This window comes from Aptenodytes forsteri, unplaced genomic scaffold, assembly GCF_000699145.1.
Source record: "Aptenodytes forsteri isolate BGI_AS27 unplaced genomic scaffold, ASM69914v1 Scaffold56, whole genome shotgun sequence".
Classification (NCBI taxonomy): Eukaryota; Metazoa; Chordata; class Aves; order Sphenisciformes; family Spheniscidae; genus Aptenodytes; species Aptenodytes forsteri.
Window position 1 is genome coordinate 1,051,398 of NW_008796213.1, and position 26,617 is coordinate 1,078,014.

General features: G+C 43.5%; 1 protein-coding gene across 1 annotated transcript in view; it reads right to left on the reverse strand.

Moving 5' to 3' along the window:
* Window positions 1–26,617, reverse strand: part of DENND5B (DENN domain containing 5B) — a 63,972-nt gene that overhangs the window by 8,773 nt on the left and 28,582 nt on the right. The window contains exons 7-14 of the mRNA XM_009288399.2: window positions 25,431–25,581; window positions 14,553–14,646; window positions 11,087–11,218; window positions 10,083–10,235; window positions 9,504–9,582; window positions 8,192–8,273; window positions 2,741–2,869; window positions 1,252–1,373 (exon numbers count right to left, since the gene is read on the reverse strand). Of these exons, the coding sequence (XP_009286674.1) occupies window positions 1,252–1,373; window positions 2,741–2,869; window positions 8,192–8,273; window positions 9,504–9,582; window positions 10,083–10,235; window positions 11,087–11,218; window positions 14,553–14,646; window positions 25,431–25,581 (942 nt within the window). The remainder of the gene's footprint in view (window positions 1–1,251; window positions 1,374–2,740; window positions 2,870–8,191; window positions 8,274–9,503; window positions 9,583–10,082; window positions 10,236–11,086; window positions 11,219–14,552; window positions 14,647–25,430; window positions 25,582–26,617) is intronic.

A 26,617-nucleotide genomic window follows, 5' to 3' on the forward strand; every position in this document is an offset into this window, starting at 1 on the left:
TCCTGGGGGCCTTTCCCCAGCGGCTTCTCCAGCCGCTCTCGGTTCGCCGAGGGGCTGGGTGCTGCCCGCCCTGAGGGGCCCCCGGGCAGCGGGGGGGCGGCGGGGTGGCGAGGCTGGTAACGGCATAGCCAAAGTCCCAAGTCTGATGTGTCTCTGTGGACATTCCCTCACTAAATATTATTATTATTATTATTATTAATAATTTTGCTTTTAAATCTGCACCACCCATACGTGCTTAAGACAAGGACTGCCACCCACCCCGATTTGGATTTGACTCAGATACTGCACGCTAGCACTGCAAGGCTCTCTCTCCTTATGTTTCACAAGCTGCCTTTTTGACTGGGTAAGATAAGCCAGCCTTTTTACTTTTTGTGTGCCATGAAATGACATTGCACTTAAAAAAATACCCTCAAATTCCAAGTGCTCGTCCTACAGGGGAATGCTGTCAAGCTGGATGCCCCGCAGAAATAAGGTAATCAAGGATGGATAAATCTCTTTGCACTGTACTGGTTCTAAGGGGATTTATGGCTTTAGGAGGAGAAAAAAAATAGAATGAGTGCCTGTTTTGACAGCCACGTAAAACTTGCTTCACTTCACTCTGAACAGGCAGGAAAATGAAGACTAAGGGCTGCCAAGGTAAATCCAAATAATGATGTCATCTCATGGGGTCCTGCCTTCTCCACATTGCCCAGTGCTGGAGAGACAAGGATTCATTTTCAGATTTTGATCCCATCTCTGCTCTCCTTCTTACAAGAGAGGAAGGGAGAGGGAATCTTTCTGGCAATTAAGGAGAGACAAAAAGAGATTTAAAAAATACAGCAGAGCACAAAGTGCCTTGTATTTCATCCTCCAAGACTTCATCTCTTTCTCAGTCTGCAGAGAGCGAGCTGTTAGGATGCACACTTAGTGAAGGCCAGAAAGAAGCGTTAGGATGCAGAGGACGTGTCTAGGAGGGAAGATGAAAGAGACTATACAACTCAGCGAGGAAAAGCAGGTGCTACAGCAGCACTGTCTGCTGATTACTCTCCTTTGTGCAATGCTCTTCTCCAGAGCACTCCCCCGCAACCTTGGCTCTCCAGCTGGTCTCCCAGAGCAACACCCAGCACCCGTGAGCCCGGCAGCAACCACCAAGGTTTACAGATAAGGGCTCAGCTACCCAGACACCAGCAACAGCAACATCGTCTCTTACAAATCATGACAGCAACTGATTTTTATTCAGGGGGGGAAAAAAAAAATGATTCTCCAACTCACTGATTGTGGTGAAGACGCTTGTGAAGCAGAAGTAATCCACAGCATTGAGTGAGAGCAGGTGATACAGAAACTGTTCCCGTTCTTCTTCACAGCGCAGGAAAGCATAACGCTTGTAAAGTTTCCTGGTAGAAACAAACACATTGTTTTCTTGTTGAAAAAGCACCATGTATCTTAAAAGGTGTTTGAATCTCAAAACACCAAATGAAGAGTTGATCTTCATGGGAGGTATGAAAAGTGAGATTCCCCAGCTAACGCAAGCTGCTAGTAACCCATAAGAGGCATTTACCCCCTATGCTACACGTGTTTTACAGACCACTCTCAGCTCCACGCTACCACAGCAAGGCTACAGAGTTCATCTCATTAAAGGATCAGTTTTCGTTTTGCTGCTAAGCACAGCTATATACTAAGACTGCTCACAATAGCAGACCTGAACCAGCATACAGCAACCTCATTTCTTCCCCATCTCTTCCCACTGCGTAATACCCTTGTCTAATAACCTAATCTTCCTTAGAAAACTAACCAGAAGGCACCAAACCACAGAAGGCACCAAGCAGCAGCAGGGTCCTCCCACCACTCTTTCATTTCGGCAAACCTGGTGTACATCACTAGTCGCCCAAAGCAGTGCAAAGGCACACCAGGAGTTAACCTGGACCTGCTCTGAGAAAGCACAGAGCTTGCCTGCCTTGCCTGCACAGACACTGCCTGCAGTCTGAAGGCAACAGACTCCCAAAAAGCCGCTAAGGTAGATAGATGTAGACAAAACTTCAGGAAAAGACAGGTCTGCCACCACACCTTCAGCTGATCACCCAAGAGGTGACTGTCTCCAGCTCCTCCTCCTTCTTCCCGTTAGCAGATTTGAGTATTTGGTAGCTTCTGGCATAATCACGCGTGTAACATCACAGAGCCAGTTCTGCTAAGAACTGCATGCAATAGCTAGGATGTTTTCATAAGGTTCGGGGTTTGTTTTCCTAAATGCATTGCTTTGAGAAAATGAAGTCAGGGAACATCTCACAGGCAGATCCTTAAGTGCCTGTGCTTGCAAAAGGAGCCAAAGCTGGGGGAGCTGCTAAGTGGCTGGGAGGGCTGGCCTCTAACCCAGCCCATCGGCACTCAGGATGGGGGCCTGCGTTTGGCTGTTAAGCAGGACTGCTGTGAGAAAAGGGGCATTCCTGCCCCTGCTGCTTCATTTGCACAAGAAATAGTGGTTGCAGGGCCCCAAAGTGGCTTGGATCAATGCACTGATCTGATCAAAACCTAACGCCTCCTTCCTGAAAACTGTGATTTGTTTTTCCAGGCAGATGAGCAGACTCCTGGGCTGCTGGGCGGGCAGTACCTCCTCCCCCAGCTACCCTCTGCCCTTCAATCACTTCGAGCTGGAAACCACAGTACCCAAACAGGGCGCCTCACTGCGCCCTGAGCCTGCACAGCACCTTGACACACCAGTGAGGAAGACATGCAAGCAAAGCTTTGAGAAAAAGAGCCAGCTTACTTGGCAAGTGCCTGGTTGGAAAGCAGCTGCTTCAGGTGCTGAGACAAAAGCTTCTTCTCCAGAGAAAGCCTTATCCAGGCTCGGGCTCGCCCCACATCAGTCTTTATCTCACTCATGTTCTGAACATGCCTGAAACGGGTAGGAAAAAAAAAAATAATAATTGATGAATCGTAAAAATCCTACATGCTTCAAATGGCAACATCCAGTGTGATGCAGCAGCTGAATTGGAAAACGTCTCCTGACATCATTTCTAGAGAAAGAGACCCCCAGCAGAGCCCTGCACTGTGGCACTGAGACCCCTGGCAGCCCCAGGCTGGCCCGGGGACATGGGGCAGCCCTTCCCGGGCACGGCAGGCTGCAACCCGGACGCACTACAGCCTGTATCAGCTGCTCTGTGTCCTGGCATTTGCTTGGCCAAGGTGAGCAGGGGTAGATCTGCTCATCCCTGCATTGCCTGAGGTAGATGTCCTCATGGACACTGCTAACGCTTAAAAAAAGCAGCCAGCTTGCGAGACCCAGTTATACCACAGTCGCTCCCTCAAGCTGCCGACGCGAACGGGTATGTCTGGGAGGGCAGAGGAAAATACACATCTTAAGAGTTTCTCCAAACCACAATCTACTCTGAAGTCTCTAACAAACCTCTTGATGGCAGCAGCAATGGGACATCTGAGAAAGAGGGGATTGTTGGGGCAAAAACAGAGACAGGCAGTCACAAGCTGAATCACATTTTCAGGGATATGAGAGGCCCTCGTGTAAGTGATAATCTGAACAGCCCTCCACATGCTTGGTCTGTAGGAAAGCAGAACTGTCCCATAGGGGCTTTCTTCTATGGTTTTGCTTTTCTTTTTTTTAAACTTCCCACATTTCAGTTTGGAGAATGTCAGAAACCCTCATTTTAGAGCACAGGGAGCTTTAGAAGAGGAAGAGAACTACCATGGCAGGGCAAAGCTGCTTCCAAAAACCCCCCACTTGGTTAAATAAACAGCAAGAAAAATGAGTAACAGTTTCCAGCAAGGGAAAGAAAAGGCTGCAATTTCTTAATTTTCACATCACTTGCATGTTAAGTGCACAGGCAGTTCAGCCCTCCAGACCTCTGTGGCAGGCTCCAAGTATCATCAGCTGAGTCTGAACTGATCTCTGTTGCGATTTACTTTCCAACTCTGTGCATCTTCCTTGAAGGCCCTCCATGCATTGATGAGCATTAGGGAATGTGGCAATATTTACTCCAAAGAAAATCCAACAAAGTCATGCTGTGTCTGATGCTTTTTATGTTAACTAGTATAGTCTCGCTGCCTCGTGCTTTCCCCCCATCTGTTATACCCAAGCACGTGCTTTGCGTTATATTTAGACCCTGCATTATTTGAGAAAAATACTCTCTTGTTTATAGAGCTTCTAACATAATAAGGCTAGGCTCTTAAGGGCAAATTTGCAAAGTACAACTTAGCACTGTCCAGAAATACCTGTTCACTCTGCGCAAATGAAGTGGATACCAGACATAGCTCAGCAGCACTGTTCTCCACCAGGCTGACCTACAAAATACAGGTCTACCTTTGCAATCCAAGATGAGGGGTCTGTATCACGCAGCTCTGTGCTGTATGGACATATCTGAAGCACCATCAGGAAGAAACAATCAATAGGAGTAATGGTAGCTTGCCAGTGGCAAAACCTAGGCTACTCAAAAACCCTTTAAAAAAAAAAAGGGGGAAAAAAAATTATTTTTAAAGAAACTTTCCTCCTGTTTCCTAACGTGACACATGGATAGTTCTCTGACGGACTAGGCGAGAAGTACTACCTCTCAGTGAGCTGTAAAACAAACCCAGGAGGGCACATTACACTCACATACAAGTCCTTGCCCTTTATATGCAAGCTCAGCAGCCTCCCTCTGTCAGCAGCGATGCCTACCAGCTAAATCACTGCCGAGAGCCTGGCTCTTGGCATTGGAAAGCCCTTTCCTGGCTCAGAGTGTGACAGCCAGCATTAGACCTCCCAGCCCAGACAGCTGGGCATGTGATCCGGAGTCCTTGAGAAACAGGATGCGCACTACACTCCACTACATGGTGTTGAGACACTCTCCTCAGACGTTTCAAGTCTTTTGAGATGGGAAGATCAAAGCACAGACTATCATCTCCCTCCCTCCCCTTCCCCCCAGTGCTCGGCTTGAATTACATCTAATATGAAACACTGAGTAGAATATGTTATTTTACTGTGAGAAGATTCAAGTACAGATGGACTCAGCCTTATTCCATGCATGCTCTGTACCTCTTCATTACCTGTTTCTGGTTCAGACCAGATTGGTGTTAATTGTGCATTTGGGAAAAATAAGGATCTGCAACCACGCAGCTTGCCAGAAACTTTAAAAAGATTCAGTAATCAGTCTTGTCAGCAAAAGCAGAGTGTAACAGAACAGAGCATTCAGGAACTCAAATTTATTTTGCTCTCAGTTGTGAGAGTCAGAACAGCTCTATTTTTATCGGTGACCTAAGCGTAAGCACTGTATGCTCACCATCACACAGCAAACTCTTCTTGTCAGGGTACTGAACAGCAATTTCAGTGCAACTCCCTAGGTTGGGACTTAATCCCATTAGTAATAAAGAAAAATCTATTTTCCCTGTCACTGTCAAGCCTGGGGTATGGTGAGACATACCCTCTGTAAATAGCTGTGCTGACAAGAAGAGGTTACAGCTGCTCAGTATCGCCATGCCCCTAGAGCATTCAGGAACTCAAATTTATTTTGCTCTCAGTTGTGAGAGTCAGAACAGCTCTATTTTTATCGGTGACCTAAGCGTAAGCACTGTATGCTCACCATCACACAGCAAACTCTTCTTGTCAGGGTACTGAACAGCAATTTCAGTGCAACTCCCTAGGTTGGGACTTGCTTTTAATCCCATTAGTAATAAAGAAAAATCTATTTTCCCTGTCAAATGTAAGCCTGGGGTATGGTGAGACATACCCTCTGTAAATAGCTGTGCTGACAAGAAGAGGTTACAGCTGCTCAGTATCGCCATGCCCCTGAGGATGGTGTGAATGCTCCCGATCCCAGCGCAGTCAGAAACAAGCCATAGTAGCTCATCCTGCCTTTGCTAACCCAGCTTCTTTTGCCTGCAGCAGGTTAAGCATCACTGCTGTGGGCCCAGCACCCAGGGCTCGCATCCTCCGCTGCAAGCTCCCTGCAGGAGGGGAGACACGACACAGGCATGAAAGCAAGCGCTGGTAGCAAGGAAGGGCTTGCCCGAAGGGGAGGGGACCTGAAACTTGAGTCCAGCTGGACCAAAGGTTTTGGGGAGTTGCTTTGGCGCTGACCAGTCCGGCTGGACGCGCAACGATGTGCCCGAGGGGTGAGGCCATGCAGGAGGCAGGCTGCAGCAGGAGTCTGCTGGGGAGCTGGAAGAGGGATGGGAGAGATGCTGCAGATCCTTGCCCAGTGGCAAGGCTGAAGGGCATACCCCCAAACACACTTGTGCAGAGACTCTCTGTGCAGAGAACCAAAATAAACATCTTGAGCATCTTCCTTACCACATCTAAGATGCCTAGCTTTGTGAGGGGGCAGCGGACATACAACGCTACCTGTAGCACAGGCTCATCGCACATTCAGAGCGTGACTGTGATTCAGCCCCGCTTTTTAAGTTGTTTACATAACCTTGCATGAGCCATCAAAAACAAGCCGTGCTTAAGGCAATGCTTAATCCTCTAGCCATTAGTTCAGTCAGCACTGCAGCCCTGGCAATTTAACAATTACCCATCCTTCTAATTTCACCATAAATTTCTGTGTGTGCAAACAAATATTAAGCAGCATTTCTTCCAAGCAGGAGAAAGTATGCCACGAGATTACGGATGACAAATTCAACTCACCATCTGCCCAGCATTTTCTAAGACCAGACATGTTTGTGGACAATCATGAATACCCAAGATATTACAAAAGGTAGTGTTCTGCTTCTGTACTTTTTCTCTGAAAAGCAGTGGAAACACTCTTGTGATTCAAGCAAGAGAGCTCAGATCTGTGCTGGGCTTTCATTACTCAAGTGGAAGTACGCGGAAGACGAAACCCATGCGTGCAGCAGTGAGCGCACACAGCCTCCTCTGTCGGCACACCCCCACCCCCCCCCAGCACGCAAGTTTCCGCTCCAGATCCTCCTTCATCCTTTCCTCAGACCGACCCCCTACACGCCCGTCAGCCTCATAGGACTGAATTAAGTAAATAGCTGCCACATCCCATGAGAGGGATCTAAAATGACAGGCACGCGTTCAAAATGACCTCTTGGCATTATACTCCTAATTACACTGTATATATTCTCCCTCTCTCTTTTGCATGTTGTTTTAGCCTTACGTGGCATGTCATATTCTTCGAAATCAGAGCACAAGACTCAAAACACATAGCATCAAACAAAAAGGTTGCACACTGCAGGTGGGAAGTGCAGTCGTTTGCTTTCAGGAAAGTCTGACTAATCTGAGTGATCTCACATCAGAAAAAAATATATCTGTAATAACACACATGGTAAAAATCACATCACTGTAATCATGTTTTTGTGAACTAACTACAATTAATCTTATTTTTACCATAAGATTTTTTGCCATATTTTTATGTGGAGGAAGGGCATGGTATTACAAGAAACAATACTCGTGTTGTCTCACACACTAAATTGCTAGCAATTGCTAGCAGCTCTCTACAGATGAGCATTATTGCATTACTCCTCCCCTCTTCTCATGGCACTTTTACCCCACTGCAATCCTTAGCCATGGGAAATGAAGTGTCAAAACAGCGGCCTGACCTGGCAGTGGCTTGATCAAGGAGATGCCTTGAAGAACTTCTGCCTGGTGCTGTCACATCAGCCTCCACCTCTTCCTACTCTCTAATCCTTCCGTTTCCCAACCAACACTGCTTAAAAAGCTCTCCAGAGCCAGGCGGTGGTCTCCTACAGAGCATCTGCCCTTACTTCACATTTCAATTTTAAACTCACCCAAATACCAGGTTTGATTACATTTCTAAATTTGTGCATTTATTACTATTTGCCATAAAATGTTAATTGAAAAGAAAGAATACTGCTCAGGCATTGCGAGCAGGTTTTTTTTTTGTCCCTTTGCTTTGTCTATCAACTGTACTTGCTTGGTCAGTAATTTAAAACAAACAGAAAGAAACAAACTCAAAGTTCCAAGGAATTCAGAATATCTGCTGTTATTTGTAGAAGTTGGCTTTATTGCTAGAAGAACCCCCCTGGGAAAACAAAAGCCCCAGTAAAATTTGTGTGTTTTTCATTGTCTTTTAGCTAAAATGAATCAAGTAAACATGCAAGAAAGTTTTGTAAAACAAAAAGACAACACTTTGTAGATTTGAATGCGGGCTAAGGAGAAGGTTTAATTCTCCTTAGCCTTTGTAAACCCAAAGCCAGTGAAGATCTTTACCTTATGCTACACAATTAAACCCACAATTAATGCTTTAGGAAACAAATTGTGTACCTCATATCTTGTATCAGGGAAACCCTCAAAGTAGGCAGAGTAATTCCTGTATCGGACTTTCGTCTTTCTGTTCCAACAGCAACTACAGTGGAGAAAATATATGAAGTTAATACAAAATTACAGTAATGGTCTGCAATGCATTTGTTTTACATACAGCTGAAAACAATCTTAAGTGGTTGGTAACTGCAATGTTTCTGTGCACTATCGTTAACTCTACCCTGGAAATGCAGAAGCAGACAAAATGAAAATTGCTTAATACATTATCTATTCCTTCCTTAATCCAGCACTGAACTTGGAGATGTAGCTTCCTTTTTCGTATGTGAAATACATTAACATAAATCTGTACGGCGATGAGTTTTACTAGAAATTTGTTTTTATGGAAACCTCACAACTGAGAAGGACATGATAAAACTAAGCTACAGTAGCATATTAGATGCTAAGAATGCCACGCATTTCTGTGCTCTGCTACTCTGATCAAACTGCTTTGTGGTAACATATTTTGCTCTCAGGAATTTGTGCCTGCCAGCCAGGTTGCCTAGTGCATTACTCATTGAAGCTTATTAAAAAATCTTTTCGTGAGCGAGACTAGTTTGTCCATAGATTGTGTCATTGAGGACTGATCATACAAGTTCCCATCTGCAGGATTTGGAGGATTGCAGAGTCCTTGGAAGATGACCCACTAAAGTTCAGAGACTTTTACTACGATACCCAGCAGCAGCCTGTGGGCAGGTAGATCTCAAGGTCATTAGAAAATCTCTCATAACACAGAAGTAATTTAGTGATTGTAAAGGGCCAAATCAAAGCATAAACTGAGTACCTGGACTGATGGATAGAGATTAATTACACAACTTCTGAATTGTACGGTCCACCAGTATAAATATTTATTGAAGATGAAGTTATTCACATTGGGATTTGAAGGACAGATTATGCTCACTGAAAGAAAAATGTCAGCTGTCTTAGCCACAGCTCCACACCTTCAGCTACTTCAGAAATCATCTCTTGCGGAAGCACTGCTTCTCACACCTCACTCAATGCTGATTAAAAGGGAATGAAGGTAGCGAACAGACATCGAGTGATTTTCTAGACAGGGATAATAAGTATGTTCATTTGCCTCCAACGATGTCAATCTATTTTGTCCAGACATCAAGGCATCTTCATAATGATTATGAAAGGTCTCAAAATGTAAGTGTGACATTAGCAAGCAAATACACCAAAAATCCTGCATGGGTTTCGTGTGGTTACACTGTTTCTCCCAGGCCCGAGTTCCTTCGCTGTGATGGACCCTTCATGGAGTCAACTGCCGAGTACTCACCTGGGGACTCTGCACTATGCTCTTGCTTCTCTTCTCTCTCCTGGTACTGAAGTAAATGGGACCACAAAGCAGATTTCCCCTGAAAATTGAATATGGAGTATGCAGCTTTAAATAAATGAAGCAAGAGAAAAGAGGCCAGCGAACATGGCAAAATAATGGGATGGCATTTCAGTGGGCCAAAAGCTCAGTGGTGAGAGTCAATCCTTCTCCCTTGGGCCATGAGACCTCAGGAAGAGGAGAGGACCATCCCACTGACCTAGCAGTCACACCACCCACCTTGTTTCTTTGTCCTCTCCCTGGGTTTCTGTTTTGAAGGTCGAAAGAGAAGAAACCAAACACCTATTTGACAACATCATTGCAATTTCCAGAGATACCTCCCAAAACAAACCCAACAAGCAAACAAACCCCACAAAAAACCCCCAAGACCTCAGAAGATATGAACCAGGGACTCTGATCCCAAAGATACCTCCCACTTAACGTTGGAATGGTACCACTGAGTAGCCACTTAAAGGGTAGAGATGGCATTCAGTATTTGCTAGAGTACTGTACGCACAAAGTCCCGAGTTTCCAGTTACCAACCTGCTTGACCTGCAGACCATGGCTCCAGATTCTTTCTAGCAGATCACAGAGACTAGCAATCAATGTATTTTCCTCCAGACCCGTTATGTTGGCTTCTCCATGTCCCAGTTCGACTGCTTCATGGCCCATCTTCTCTACCAACATGCGTTTAGTCTTAAAAAAAAAAAAATCCCCAAAGGTTTCTAAGAATGTTATCCAACAAGGGACAGAATTTATAGCTGAGTTTACTTAAACATGCTTAATCTAGAGACCATCGCTAATAGCCTGACCAGAGAAACTTCAAATCTCTTTATAGAGATTGTAAATTAAAAAGAATAATTAAAAAAAAAAAGTTTGCATGATTACTCCATACTGTCCTATTTCTATATGCTTTATCTATTGTCCTATTCCTACACCATTGATCTATTACCGACCGGTATCAAAACCAGAATACAGACCTAGATATATTTTCGGTCTTACTCAGTATCTGTTTTTCTTCTTGTTACAGCTATTGCAGTTTAAAACTCAGGTAATAGAGTATACCACCAACTGCAACCGACACAAAGACACAAAGAAATTATACTTCCATGGCTATAAAAGCTTCTTTAATATTAGAAACTGCTATACTTCATTTGTTCTGCATAAACATGCACAACAGTTGCACATGCTGAACGCTTCCTTTTTTGACCGTGGGTCTCGAGCCCGTTATGTTTAGGCTACATTTACATATAAACAATTAAAGAAAATCCTCCCTAAGATGTCTGATCATGCTGATTCTCCTTCCCGTCCTTTTTACTCGTTTCACCAACTTTGACTGCATAAACAGAAGAGCGATAATACGTTTGTTTCTTTTCTAGCAGTTGAAAAATGTAACACTAAAGGGACATCCACCCTGCAGTAGCCTGCTACACCAACAGACCAAGGCCGTTCCCGCTGTGAAGGACTTTCAGGACACCATCTACAGACGCTATTTAGGCTCAGTGTAAGCAAGGGGAGAGCAGGCGGTGGGAAAGGGGAGGACCTACCTTCATGCGACATTCCTTCAGTAACCCTTCCACAAATTTCCAGTTGGTCTGCGCAATCACAGCTGGAGAGAGGTCTGAGAGTTTGGGCTGCCTTAAATTTTTTCCTAAACTCCTTGCCTCCTGCATGTATTTCTAAAAATAAATAGAATAATTTTAGATATTACAAGTCAGAGGGATTCTCCTCATCCTAATCCTAGGCAAGCAAATGCTGGTGAAAAGGAATGAGCTAGTGTTAATCTAGGAACAACATCATTACTTGTCTGATGCTTAGGTGTTGGGCTGGAGAAGTGGAATGCTCCCTTTTGACAACAGAAAAAACAAGATATTTTCCCGCGTGGAACCAAAACAGTCAACGTTAGCTAGTGAACTGTGCTGTTAGCCACTAGCACGAAGTTAGCCACAGCATGTGAATAAAAGTGCGATACCTTCATTCAGCAAGAAAGTAAAAATACCAAGTAAGTTTCTTTCCATTGTTATTTGATTCTCACTTCAAAAAACAAAAAAAATCCCAAACCCATTTGTCCAATTTGTGACCAGACTATACAGGAATTGAAAAAAATCCTTTGAAAATAAATTACAAGAAGCAGAAATACACTTAAGTGAAGGAGAAAGATTTCATCCATTACTTTTCATGTGGATAGTTTATGTGGGGAAAAAAATCAGACTTGATTTTATTCTCAATTAACTTCTTAATTACAAGTGAAGCTCGTTTTAAACAAAACTGACATTTAGGATCATTCCTGTTTTTACTGTGGGGTTGTAATTGAGAAGTATGGACAAAAATTGGCATGCTCTTTAAGAAAAGGATCCAAGCTATAGCAAAAGACTTTTAAACCTTCCTGCTGCATTGCCTTACTGTTCAAGGCTTCTTTTATTGTTTGGGGTTTTTTGTTAAGCAAAAAAACCCCAAACCAATCAAAGTGTCACCTGCCCCCAACATCAGTGAGAGGGCTGCATGCTGAGCAAAGCTAAGAAGTTGGACACATTTAGGTGTGCAAATATGAAGCCTATCAAAAAGTTGCTCAAGCATTATTCATAAGGTTTTTGTTAAAAAGAGTAAAATAATAGAATGTTGCCAAACAAAACAGTCTTGAAGCACAGCACTCATAGCCTGGTGTGGGAATGCTCCATTTCCATAGCGTGTTTTTATCCAGTTAATGCTGCCTCTTTGGTGGACAGTATGTGACAACGACTGCTCTTCCCCCGAGAGGAGCAGATCACGCTCCTCCAGTGACTTAGCACTGCTGCCGGCTGGGTTTTCTGGGGAACTGAGGGGACGCTACGGCTGCTGCATTCTCAGACCTTTCTATCTGGGGAGAAAATAATTTATTTAGCAAAAGCAAAATCCAAACACATTGAAGTTAATTGAAATTGCTCGGGGTTTTTTTTGTTTGTTTGGTTTTGTTTTGTTTTTTTTTAATGGGGGAGTACAGTTTTTCTGACACATTTGGATTTTTTCAGTACAAAATTCAGATGTGAACCACTTAACATCAGTCCCACAAGTCAGACAAGAACGTCGGGTTCTGCCATGGAAAGCTGTGTTCAACAGAAGTGCTCAGCTAAATAATTACAGTTTCACCAATACTGTAAAGACTTAAAAATAGTTGAAAAACTACATGTAGGAATTAAAAAAAAAAAAAAAGTCACAGATGATGAAAGCGTGTTGTTCAGCAAGCAATCTCACAAGTGACTTCCATCTAACTCAGTGCAAAAATTAGCAATGAAAACAGTGAAAAAGTAATACAGGGAGTATATAATTAGGGAATCTAATATTTCTTTTTAAATGTAAAGGGATAAATAAAATGCAAAGTGCGGTTATAGTCTGAAGAGTACAAAACATGGATAACCTTACTTTATTCATTGTATGTCTTGTTATTACACTAAAATAAAAAATAAAAAATTATTAACTCTTGTAAGTTCAAGAGAAGAATAAGGGTGGGATGAAACATCCAACTGATTGCCCTTTGCCTGTTCATCAGCATCCACACACCACCACCCTCTTCCACACTGGGATGCAACGATCCAGCAGTCAGAAGGAAATGCTTTTTGGATTTGACACCCTAAGCTGAACTGCCACGCAAGCAACATGGGAAAAACCGAAGCAAAACAAAATTCTCATCTTTCAGCCTTGGAGCCGTCACATTTGCCAGGGAGCTGGCATGGAAGCCTAGAGCTGATTTCCAGCTACTTTTCCGATTATAACCACACTTCCAAGTGCTACGGGGACGTGCTCATACTCTACGAGAAAGGGAGAGGTTTGAGAGGCAGCGAAGACAGCGGTTCCTCACGCTAACAACATCTCAAAAGCAGCTTTCAACAAGAAAAACTAAAACATACCAGGCAGCATTCAGAGAAGGATTTTTTAGGAGGCCGTGCAGGAGGGGGTGGTCCCTGATCCCACTCCCAGAAGGCCATTGAGTTCTGACGAAGCAAAAGCTCCTCCGATGGCTAAGAGGAGGCAGATGCCCCAATGGCAGAATAGCCAGAAAGAAAGAGGAGACAAAGCAAAAGAAGCATGCATATGATCCACAGCCAAAAAAAGAAGAAAGTAAACACATGACAAAGTACTGAAAAGGCTCTGCTGAGATATACACACTAGGCAACTTTTAAAATATACTTGCAAAGCCACGTTAGCAAAAATAGCAACAAACACGTACAAGTGCTGTTTTGCTGTGTTTCCATGAAATACCGTTCGAAGCTGCGGTTTAAGAGTCCACTCATCCGTCCGGGTTCTTTCGGAGTGCAAATGCCAACACCGGCCAACATTATTCAGCAAGATTTACCACAAAACAGCGTGAATGTTTTATTTTTGCCAGTGACATACAAAAGAAGCACATGGACATCAATGGAAAAATATGGCAGAAAATATTTAATGGAGGACAAGAAACTGAAGAGATGGGAAAGAAATGCATGTATGTGACTGACATTTACAAGATGCATGGGAGTTTCCAAACTTTAGGCATAAAAAGGCCCCAAAGTCTTAACCTTTCAAATAGGCTTACTCATGTCAGGAATCGACGTGAGAGAGAGAAAAAAATTTCTTTAAAAAAGAAAAAAGTCCTGCCTCATTCGCCTCTACAGTGCTGACATTTATTCAGGGACTTGACTTTTGCAGAGACCTTCACCCTGGCCAGAGCTCGGCAGCTGCACCCAGGCAGGCACCAGGGCTCTGCTCTCTGCGTGCGGTTACATGACTGGGGTCTATATCAGCAAATAAGCCGTTTCCCTGATGACAAAGGGGCTATCTTATTCCAAAATAATAAAAGCATTTTATTTCTGTTGTGTGCTTTAAAGTTGTACGACACATACAGGCATCTGTGACAAGCAGCGTCTAAATGAAATGGCTGCAAAGACCCACACAAACCTTACGGTAGCAACAAAACTGCCCGAAGTCACAACGCATCGTTTGTCTAAATTGCATCTCCTGGATCACAAGCTCATGCCGCCCGCAGATAATGCCACTTACCTCCCTCAAGTCGTTGTCCAGCCCGATGTGCTCCGAGTGCTGCCGCAGGCGGTCTTTCCTCCGCTGCGCGGTCGTGCTGCGACTGGCCCAGCGGCTGGCAAGTCAGAGAGAGGGAAGATACACGTGAGTGGAAAATACTGGGAGGGAAAGCCTGGGTCGGGAGCCAGAGGACATCCGACAGGTCTGCAGCGGGAGAAGCGAAAGTGCAAACTTGGACGTTGCAATAGATGCAGGTGCAAGCTGGCGCCTGACCTCCCCGTGGGAAACCGCCCGGCGGGTGACAGGCCAGCGCGCACCCAAGGGATGAAAGCCCTGATGGAAACGTGCCCACTGCCTGCCAGGGTCTCCAGTGAGAGCTTCTGTGTTACCCAAAATGCAGATCATTGATGCCACCACCAGGAAAATCGTTGTACTTGGTTACCCAACAACACCGTTGTTTGCTGCATTTGCTGAAGTTTGGTAAAAATAGTGTCTGTAGGAACAAACAAAATACTATGATGTATTTTAAGTAACAACTTCTAAAATTTTCCTCTTTTGTGAGAGGTGGTACTTCTCCTTTCTCCACTTTCTGTGGTACTTCCAGGAATTATTTCAGAGAACCTCGTCATTGCGATAGTAACTACTGTGATATTGGGTGCACCTGTGTTTAAAGGTTATAAACAATATTGACTTCCTGGGATTAATCATGTTGCTATCATCTTCACCATCTCTTTTTTTGCATCGGGTTTTTAAATACCACAAAAACCCTGTATTTTTTGCTACATGTTCATATATGTCCAGCTGAATTTTTTCCTCATCTGAAGCTGTTGCCTGAAAGCAGCCACTTGGTAACCAGGTTTGAAACTGAGCAACCTTAAAGCTCTCAAGTGTCCAACCTCCTTTTATGCCAGATATTACAACAAAACACAAAACAAGATAACTCTGCCCTGAGGAATTTCTAGTCTGATTGTAGGGTTTCTAATAATACCATAGCCTTCTGCCAAATCCTTGAAAACAAAAATGCTCAACTGGTGCAGAGAATGAATAAGTTAATACATTATTTATAAAAGAAAGCTGAAATAACACTGTATAAAGCAACCTATCAAGCATTAAAAACAATTATGTTAATGCACATTAAGGCTAAATCTTCAGAATGATATTACTTAATTTCTGTGGTTGTGTTTATTAAAATTAAAAATATCTTTCAAATACAGTTAAAAAAAAAAAAGCCTCTAAGTGTACAGCCTTTCAGTCGCTTCATGAAGTCATCTGTTCTGCCCCTCTCTCAGAAGTTAAAGAACAAAACTAAAGCAAAGCAGAACACAAAGCCTGCCCAAGGCAGCGCTCCAGCTCTGGTGCCTGGCTGGATGTATGAATAACGCTCTACCTATGGGAGGAAACTGCCTGGCAGAATTTGAAGGGATAACCTAAATCGGGAAGAAAAAAAAGAAAGAGAAAGAAAAAGAAAAAAACCCACCACAAAACACCAAGAAAACAACACCCCACACTCCCCAACGTCAGTACTTGTGTCAGAGGGACCCTCCAAAACCTGTCTCCATCCTGGCCCCTCTACTCCAGACTGAAGTGCTCACACTGGGCACCACGCCAGAACAACTGCTGTGAGATGGCTTTTTCTACAGGAGCTATGATCAACAGGCAAAGCCCCTGGGGATTTGGGTTCTCTGCCTTTGATAGATCTATACAGAAGGAAACCTAGAGATGCCCACATCAAAGACAGAAGCGTGTGTTTGGTGAGCCCCTCCACACCGGTGGTATTGGCGAGGCCAGCAGTCTCCAGATCCCAAACCCATCTATTTCTGTGTGCACCCCAAACAAGAGCATATACAAATGGAATCTGAGCTATTTGGGCAAGGAGTTTCAGCTGGTGACACGTAGGCATATGCATGCCTGGAGGAGGAAACCCTTGCACAGAGATGGACTTGGGTCCTGACATGTCCAGCAAGCCATCAGGGATGTGCAGGGAGGGGAACCTGACCCAAGAGAAGTGAAGGGATGTGACCCCTGGTAGCCAAACCCTCCTGTTTCCAGAGGGAAAGACTTTGCATACATATACCTAACTATCTCCACCAATTCCTCCAGTGAGGTGACCAAAGATCAAATTTTGGTTAAATGCACAGGTAAAAAGGACGAAAAAAGGAGTCGCAGGAACTACAGTTTTTATGGTCAGAATCAAAGTCCCTTCCTACCTTCCAAATAATGTCAAGAAAACAAGTGCAAAGGAAGAAATAAACATCTGGGACTGCATGTAATTACGGTTCAGCACCTCACCATCCTGTATGACAAGAAATTTATTTTTAAAGCAATGTAGCCTCAGGTCTTTAGTAAATAAACAAAACAGCCCAATAGGTGTCTGCACAGAAAACAGTGAAACCTTCTCAGAGGAATACATAACTGACATAAGTGTCTTTGCACCTCCTCAGAAGTCTTAAAAATATACAGCCCGTGAGTTTAATGTCACCTTTTTTTTTTTCCCAGAAGCAACACCCAATGCCTCATTAGATGACTGAGAGGGGGGAAATAAAACCCTACATTTTAATAATATCAACAAATAGAAATGCAGCAGAAAAAACACCCCCTTGAACAGAGGATAGCAGACGTAAAAGTGACTTTCGCTACCTGGCTCTGGAGACCTTCCATTTATTGCAAGTTAGTACCACACTTAGATTTCACACGATCGAATGCCAATAATACACTGGAAAGTTAAGTTATAGATCAACTATTATCCATATCATATTTTTCTGCTCCAATTTATATGATATTTTCTGAATTCTAGACAAAGCTTTGATCCCTTTCCACCTGCATTTCTGCAGTCACTGGAAGATTTAAGAATTGCTATAAGTGTCCTTTGAGGGAACATGGCTCATTGAAGGTGAAAATAGAATAAAAGCCACAGAATAATTACAAGTAATACACCATCATTAAAGCATTTTCAGTTAATTCCAGCCCTGTACTCCATCTGGGAGAAGGCACAGATTATTCTCCAGATTATTAATCAGAACTATTTGAACATTTTCAGCATGCAAATGTAAAGACCATTGGCCATTTATGAAAAAAAGACTGCTGCTCATTAGCTGGAGCAATTACAAAAGCAGCGAGCTGCACGATCCCTCCTGCCCAGTCTCTAAGCTAGGGAAGAGGGAGCTGCCGGGGTGCTGGGTGAGGTCTGTGCCTTCAGATGCCGCTCTGAATCTCTCCAGGAGATTTTGTGAAGATCTAACAGCAGATAAGCAGGATTAAGCAGCTGAATCTTTTAAAGCCTTTTCTTTACTGGGCCACATAGAATTTTCCCAAAATAATGCTTCAGTATTACCATAACCATTCCCCCCGCCGCCTCATCAGCAGAGATTGCATTTTAAATTGCTGCTCCTCTCCCTTTGGTCACTCAAAGTGATTCTAAGGGGGGGGGGTAAAAGTCCTCCCCAGTGGCCACACCACCTCCCCTCGGGTTGCCGAAATCCCATGCGGGTGTCTCTCCTGGCCTGCCATCAGCTGCTGCCTTATTCACACCTCAGCCCTGGTGCTGCTGAAGCAGCGAGGAAAGCTGTGCTCACAAGGGCAAACGCCTGCTTGTTTCCAGCCTTTACTCGTGGGCTTTTCAGCTAAACCACTACCACCCCTGTCCCTGTGGAACGCATGCCAGAGGAGACGAAGCCCTTCTGGCTGGTCCCTGCCTTGGGAGGATGAGCCCCGAGCCGCCTGGGAGCACACACAGTGCTGCCACCCAGCCTAGGTGTTGCCCGAGTACTCCCTGACCCCAAAAATGCCCTCTCCCCTTTATTTTTTGCCTGTAGAGCCATGAGCATGGACTACTGGCATACTTCATTTATTCCTCACAGTGGAGGCACTTCTACAAGCACCAAGTCTCTGCGGATGAAGCAGACGCAGCTCGGGCGCTGGATTGCGGAGAGCCCAGGGACAAGCTGCTTATGTGGAGAAGGGAGAAAAGGCTCGTTTTGGTAGTCTGCCCATATCTAACTCCCACGTCCAAAAATGAACGCTCTTCACCTCCAGGGACTGCAAAAAAGCGGTGACATTTCAGAGGAGGGACCAGGGAAGACTGTGCTCTGTTCAATATAAAGAAATGAAATGAAGACACCTCCAACTAAGATCCTTTTAACATGAAAACAGTGAAGTCAGTATTGTTTAATATCAAATTAGATCCAACAAGCATAGGAATAGGTTTGCAGAGGTTGAAGGAAATGTAAAGGTGACACTTAGAAAAGATGACACTTAACATGTGATGCTTAATTTCTGTAATAAAAATGGTAAGACAGCATCAAAGCTATCTTTGATGTCAGAAGCCAATCTAGCAAAACAGCAGCCTCACACCAGGGACTGGCCATACGGTACTGCAATCATATGTACATTTCCCTCTCTCCCCCTACCTCCCCCCTGCCCGTCTTTTTAAAGCTCCATAGAGAAATGAAGAAATGATGTCTACCCAAACCAGACATGGGTGTAATGGGCAGGATATATACTGCAGTACTGCTGCTAGACAACAAGAATGCAAGACAACTTAATTCACAGGCTGATTTAACCAATACTGCCATCACCATGAAAATCACTGTCGTAATTTACAATCTATTTACAGTGATAACAAAGAATGAAGGAAGGAGAAAAATGCACTTGTCTATAGGACAGAACCTAAATCTCATATAGACCATCTCCTGAGGCAGACTGCTATTTAGGTCTGCTAATCATGACAATAACCTTTTTACCTATACACTTCCATCAGAGGAGTTATCTGACTGCGTTTCTGTATGCACAAATCAGCACACAGCTGTATTACACCCTCCGCCAAATCCCCCTAAAGCATGTATGAAGCATGCACACATTAAATACACACAGACTGCACGTGTAATCTGACTGGGTTCAGAAGTAGTTTGTGTGCGACTGCACAGAGATTCCAAGTCAAATACACGTCGGACCCAACAAATTGAAAGGAAGGTGAAACCAAGCTCCACCTGATCATGGATGGGCTGACAGGGGAGGGGTTCTGCACCGTGATGATCATGGATGGGCTGACAGGGGAGGGGTTCTGCACCGTGAATCTGCTCTGCACACACTGCTCCACGGTAAGGAGGATGAAGGCTCAAATAGAGACTAATGCACCTTTTCCATCTCTGCTGTTGGGCTGAACGGGAAAGCTTTCAAACTGCTGATCGGGTGGACAAAAATGAGCAAAATGCCTTGCAGAGAGTGGTCTTGCACTGACAGGCTGTCTCATCAGATTATATGAAAAGAAGTGATTTAAAAGGGTGGTACCCACAACCGCCATCCTCTGCAAGGAACAGCGGTAGCAATTTGCCAGCATCACCCCTGAAGCCCTGACGAACCACTGCCCTAAGTGGTATTTAGTTGCAAACTTCCTTGAGACAGTAACACTCTTCTGGGGAGAGTAAACAGAATAGAGGATGCAAGGATTCAACACACATTTTTCCTGTGAACTTTAATCCTGCATAGCTATTTTAAAATGATATATTAGCTGAAATAAGTTCATTGCCCTTTTACTGCCTTGCACCAGTTGAGCAGAGGATCAGCACACATGAGGCTCACCCATCAGGTTCCAAGTACCCATAGCACACAGTTCCTATTTCAAGAACCATTTTTAAGCACAGACTGTCAAATTTAGTCACACTTTATTCTTGAAAATGAATGTATTCGAATACAAATAGTTAATATTTTCATTGCACCTGTCCGTGGTTTGCTATATTAGGTTACCTAATGTATAGTAACCGCTTGTTCAGATTTTTCATACTTAAAAGGTGAGCTTTTACTAGTTGCAAAGTTTAAATAACATCAGTGTTGTGTGGATGGCTCATTGCTGACTCATCTCTTGCTGATTTAGATGCACTGCAGAGATGCTACTTTATACTACTTGAAAATGCAATTGCTTGGCTTGATTTTTTTAGGAAAAAAAAAGCTTCATTAAAGACAGCCAGCCTTAAAACAGTACCCAACATGTAGGGAGGTAGAAAAAGCACACATAATATGAAGCACTCAGTACAAGAGACAGACCATTTCCCGTTAAAAAAAAAAAATTCATTACAACAAGAGTGAATTTTACCATCATCTAGAGATTCAGCAACCACTTTGCATTATATATATATCATATTTTCTTTAAAAACATTAAACGATGTTAATGTTAGTGAATAAGCGAACAGTAGTCCTATTTAAAAATGAGGAGAACCAGAGCACCAGGTGGATAAACCCTGGGCAGGTCACAACTTGAAGGGGGGGTCGGCGATGGAGGCCACAGGACAGTGCCCACACAAGTTGTGTCATAAACTGGAGCACAAAAACGAACCAATTTCGTAGACTCCTAATGCATGATTTTTACAAATAAATACTGACACAATGGTGAGGTCAGCAAAACACAGCAAAGGAACAAATGCCTGGAGAAAGCAAACAAATACTTTTGAAATCTGCTTTATGGGTAAGAACAACATATCACTTAGCTAAAGCCTGAGGTTAGGAGGCCGAGTATAGCAGGATCTCTGCTTGAAGACTTGGACTGCGCCCTCCTTTGAGGATCGCTGCAGGTCAGGCAGGACACAGAGGACAGGCAAAAGCACGAAGCTCACAGGAAGCCGGGATACAAGCGAGAGGGCTCAGGAGGGAGAATTGGCCAGGGCAGGAAAGAGGAAACAGGCTGGTCAGGGGAGGAAGCAAGGAGGAAAGCGGGGTGCAGATAAAGAAGGTGGGAAAAAACAGGGCTAAACAAAGAAAAAGGCAAGAAAGATAATTTAAGCCATTTTGTAAATGTGTAACAAAGCAAAACCTTCCTTTGAAAACCAAAAGAAATCAAGAAAAAAAAAAGTCAGTTCCGTTGTTCTTTGCAGGCATTCACTACAAACTGCCAGAATGCAAATATATTCCCATGCTTGGTGTGCAATCAGTGTTTTCCTCTGCAATATTTAATCTCATTTATCAAGCTTCTTAGTACAAATTAAGTTACAAGGTAACCAATTAGACTGAAAACACAGCTTGTTTCATTGTTTTAATTTTGCACTGTAAGCATATTCACCCTAATTTAACAATTAGCTAATCAAAAACCATGAAGTGTTTATGTAGCTTGGCTTTTTGTCATTCAAATTCCTTTCCTGGATCACTGCGAATGAATCAGCCAGTGGAGTCCCAGCTACAATTTTAAAAGCCTGGCAGAAAACGCACGTGGGGAAGGAAGAGGGGAACATGTAGAAACCACAATGTGGTGCTGGGGTTTGAAAAAGGAAAGGAAGACTCCGGAAACCGCTCCTCATTTCCAGATAAATAGACAAACTGCCTAAGGGACCTGCAGCCTGTTTTCTCCTGGGACGCTTTCTAGGAGGACTTCTGCAGAAGCCACTGCTTTACAAGGTTAGAGCAGCATGGACGGGCCACTTTTGTACCCAGAGGAAGCTGCAGCTGCTGTCTGTAGATGCAGAAGGTTTTCCCATGATGTGGGGGATGTATCAAAGGCGATGAGCGCAGAGGGAGTCCCTCAAGTGGGACATTGCTGCCTGATGGGAAAGAGGACAGAAGTGGGTGGGGTTTTTGTTTTGTTTTGTTTTGGTTTGAATTGCTGTTAGCTAGGATGAATTGCTCTTTTCTTTACAGAAAAATAATGTTTCTTTTAATTTCTAGAAATATTTGGATACAATAGTTATCATCTTTTGCTTAAGTTTAGGTCTGCATACTCTGCAGTTAATGTCTTTCCATGTTCTGGCGGCGTTGGTCAAAAAGATGATTAGGGGAACTGTATACATGGGAGCCTATTCTCCAGTTTTATGGAGGTGGGGGGCTGGAGCGGGGCTTTTTTGTTTGTTTGGACTTTTTGTTGTTTGTTTTTTCATTTGTTTGTTTTTAAACTTTTCATTTCTTTTCAGTAAAGTGCAGTTTGAAGTTATTTTCAGTGAAGTTCTTGCTTAGCTGAAGAAGTCAATGTTTCCTTACCACCACAAGGGAAGAGGTAAAGACAAGCCCTAATGACACCAAGCACGCACCTGCAGTCTGGCCAGAATAGGGCAAATGTAAAAGGAGGCTCTCCCAGCCCACAAATGACCAAGCAGACGAGAGAAAGCAGCAAGCAGCGTGACGCTGGCTGGGGCCAGAGGAGCACAGGTTCACCCCCTTGTCCAGTCTTTTAGAGGACATCTTGGGAGGCGGGAGGAGGCAGCAGAGTGACAGAAGTGGGGCAAGGCACGCTGCCGAGCACGGCCGCGGGCTGACAGATGAAACATTACTAGACTTTGCTTCTGTGACAGACTTCGGTGTTTTAACACTTGCACATGGTAATGTGATCAACACTTGCTTCCATCTGCGTTTAGGTGGAAGTGATCCACTATGACTGTCAACCCCTCCTCTGTCCCCAAGGCCCTGCTCTCCGTGCCCAGCAAACAAGAGCCAGACACCACCTCTTCCAAACACAATTTCTGCCTGTTTAGGCAACGTGGTTTTCTGGGATCACATACAGGATCAAGGACTAAACAAACTAAAAGTGCTTGGTCTTTGCATTGTATTTCTGATTTAGATATATTCTATGTGTAACAGCCCTTCCCTACAGGAAGGGAATAGCTAGATAACATTGAGCTGTAGTTATATATTTGTTAGTTTATCAGAAACTTTATCAGAAAGGGAAGCAATAAAAATCTGATTGCTGTCCAGAAAGGGAAGCAATAAAAATCTGATTGCTGACCAGTGAGGACAGATTTTCATTAAAACAGCTTTGAATTGGTTTATTTGCTACTGTCCAACAACAATTGACTGTAACATGGGAATGATTTTTTTTTCCCCTGCAAATACACTTCCTTACGACATTCAGGACAAAATTTGCTACGCAGAACCGAAGTCTGCAAAAATAATTCTGATCTACATAGCGATATCCTTTGCATTAACTTTATGACCACACGCAATAGCTACATGTGAAGTGCCTGGGAATGTAGCTGAAATGTTCTCTTCCCCCATCCCCACATGCAAAGGCCCAGTCCCGTATGCAAGTATAACACACCCCCAAGAAGCATAGACTGGGAAATTCAAATCAATGGAAGGCTATACTTCAATTGATTTTGTGGTCAAAAGAATTAGGATGTATTTGCAGAGAGCATGAAAAGGCTATCTTTTTTTATACGTGGGTGTAAATTCAGCAGAATTACATGTCTTAAATGAGAGAGAGAGAGAGAGTCCTCTCAGCTGCTCACATAAAAAGCCAGGAAGCAGAAAGATAGAAACAGATGGTCTTGAGATTTTCCGATTACAAACATTTTTGACAATATACAGCTGGAGGAATTCCAAGCGTTTGTCACTTTGACATCGCTTTGCAGTAAGTAATGGGATTTTGGTACATACAAATTCTGAAACATGCTGCAATTTGAAGACCAAAACCAGCTATCTAAATCAAAATTATCACTCAAGGAGTTAAAGTCACATTTTAGAATAGGTACCAATCTAACAGAAGCATCTCAAAAGGCATAAGGAAAACTATTTTTAACTTGATGCTTATTCATAGATTACTAAGATTCTGCAATAGAGCCAGAAGATACAAGCAACTTTGAGCAGGCTGGGCACGCTCACACTGTTGCTGATACTTTAAAACTGAAACCTACTGTAAGGATAAGAGGCAGACTGCTAAACACGGCGTCCCCCAAGATGAAGAAATCCTCAATTCCTCAAGGGAGCATTACTGGTAAACTTTTGTCTGGGTTTGCAAGAAGACTGCAAACAAAGAAACTTTGAAATACGCATTCCTCCTTTTTTTTTTTTTTTTTTAAGAATTACAATTCTTTAAACATTTAATGCTTAAGGGTATCTTTGTCATTTGCAAGTCTTATGCCTAGTAGGTTATTAAAAAGGGATTAGCTAGCACTAGGGTGCACAAGAGGTGTATAAATAGAATTGAGTGGGCACCTCATACAGGAGCTCAGAGCAGTGTGTGTGCATGCACTTGTCTAAAACAAGAGCTAGCTTTAACATTTGGACAATTGTAGGTTTTGGAGCTCTCGGATTTATCTCTGCTCTCATTTTGACCTACCACAGAAACTGGAAGCAAGGGCCTGAGCTAATAATTTCATGAAGCAGTAATCATTGATGTACAAATCTTCCACTTTTGAAGGGGGAGAAAAAAACCCTCTTTCCTGGGTTTTGAGGGAAGAACAAAAAAAAAAAGGTAACTTACAACACTTACTTTACATTATAACTGTATAAATGTAAAGTGTATTCGTTGCTCCAGGTTCTCATTTCATACTAGGCAAAGTAACTATACAATGACATACTTGATTCCACAGCTATAGGCGCTCCTACCTTCATATGACACTACAGAACCCTATCAGACTGAGAAGAGTAATCCAGGTACAGAACCACATACTTTCTACCCTCACCAAGTTATTCTTCCAGGTTATTCCAACGTGGAAACTAAGAGAGCTATGAAAATCTTTGGGGCATGTAATAATAACTAAAGAAGAGACAGGAACAGAGTGGGCATTAATTTCATTCTGCATGATGATGATGTGGAGGCTTCAATACCAACATTTCTTTCAGAACCTGAATTTTGGCTTGGGCTTCCAAATTATCCTATTCAGTGCAAAACAGCGAGGAAACGAATTTTAAATTTATTACGACAACGATAAAACTAAAAATATGTATGAGAAGACACAGTACTTACCACTCAACTGAAAACAGTACTGACGAATCTTCCCAAAACCAGAGCTAACATTTTTTAACGTAACCCAAACTATGGCTGTAACTTCAAAATCACAGCCCGAACAAACCAGAAGTGGAAAGAGTTGCTAGGGTTCATGAAACTAGCCGGAAGCCGTCCAAAATTAGGACTACTGTCCAATGATGTGAATCTTTTATATGAGAAACCTGCTTTCAAATCCAGAAAATAAAACCTGTCCTTACTTGTTATTGGTAGGTCCCGTTGCCAAGACGTCCGATTGCAACTTCGGGAAAAATCCTTGTTCGTACTTCCCTTGGCCGATCTTCATATCAAGTAAGTGCGGGTGGATGGCTGTGTGATCGATCTTCATCAGCCGCTGCTCGATGGACTGGGCTGCAAGTTACAGTCACAGGTGAACAACCGTGTTAGCAAACCGCCTGAAGACACGTGCTACAACAACAGAAGCGGTCATGCTCTGATCCCTGAAAATGCTCTAGGAAGTTAAATAGTGACTTTAGACCCAGAAATCTGTCGCTTACAGAAGTCATGAAACATCTGCGCTGTTATTTTGTTATTTTGCTTTTAGTTTCTTCACCCAACACAACTAGCATCGGCACAAGCAAGTTAGCCGTTAAGCAAGCAGGTCTTTATGGGAGCCTACGAGATGGGTTACGAATTGGCAAGAGCAGTGCAATCTTTCCCTGCAATTCAGTGTTTGGCTTTAACGCTCCTTTGGTAGAATGGAGGCCTCTGAGGCCGGCTGCAACTCTCCGTGGGGTCGGGCACCTCGCTTTGCCCCAGACACATCTCCTTGGGCAGATGCATGGGGGGGCGATACCCGAGTTTTGCGAACATCTGGCACCTATAAAGATCCTCCTCCTGAAATTAGATATGCCAGTACTGGATGACAGGCCTTCAAAAAGCATAGCTAACTGTAGCAAGGCCTGAACAGCATCAAGAAGAAGAACAGATGCTTGGAAACAGGGGAGGCTACAGCAAGACCAGAGAGGGCTCGCTGGGAATCTCGGCTCTGCTGAGACTAATGCGGTTCAGTCGTTTGCTTCAAGTATGTGAGGATTTCATCTCGAACCTCGAGCAGGATGAAAACAAAATCTGTCACCCTCTCAACATTGAGTCAGATGCACTGTGAAGGAGAGGGGAAAGGAGGTGTATGGGGGAAATCAGCATTTATTTAGCAACTTTAATATTCAACTCTCTATAGCCCATCCATTAACGGGCAGGCCCGTTCTTTTCAGCATATCACGACTAGTGAATAAATATGCAAAATGTGGAAGCTAAATCCATTTTCATCTGTCAAGAAAAACACAGAACTCATTTCCTATTTTATAAAACTGTGATGGGAAAGAAACTGTCATAAGATTTACATACATTATCATTAGAAACTCAGCAGCTTTTTTTCCCCTTAAAA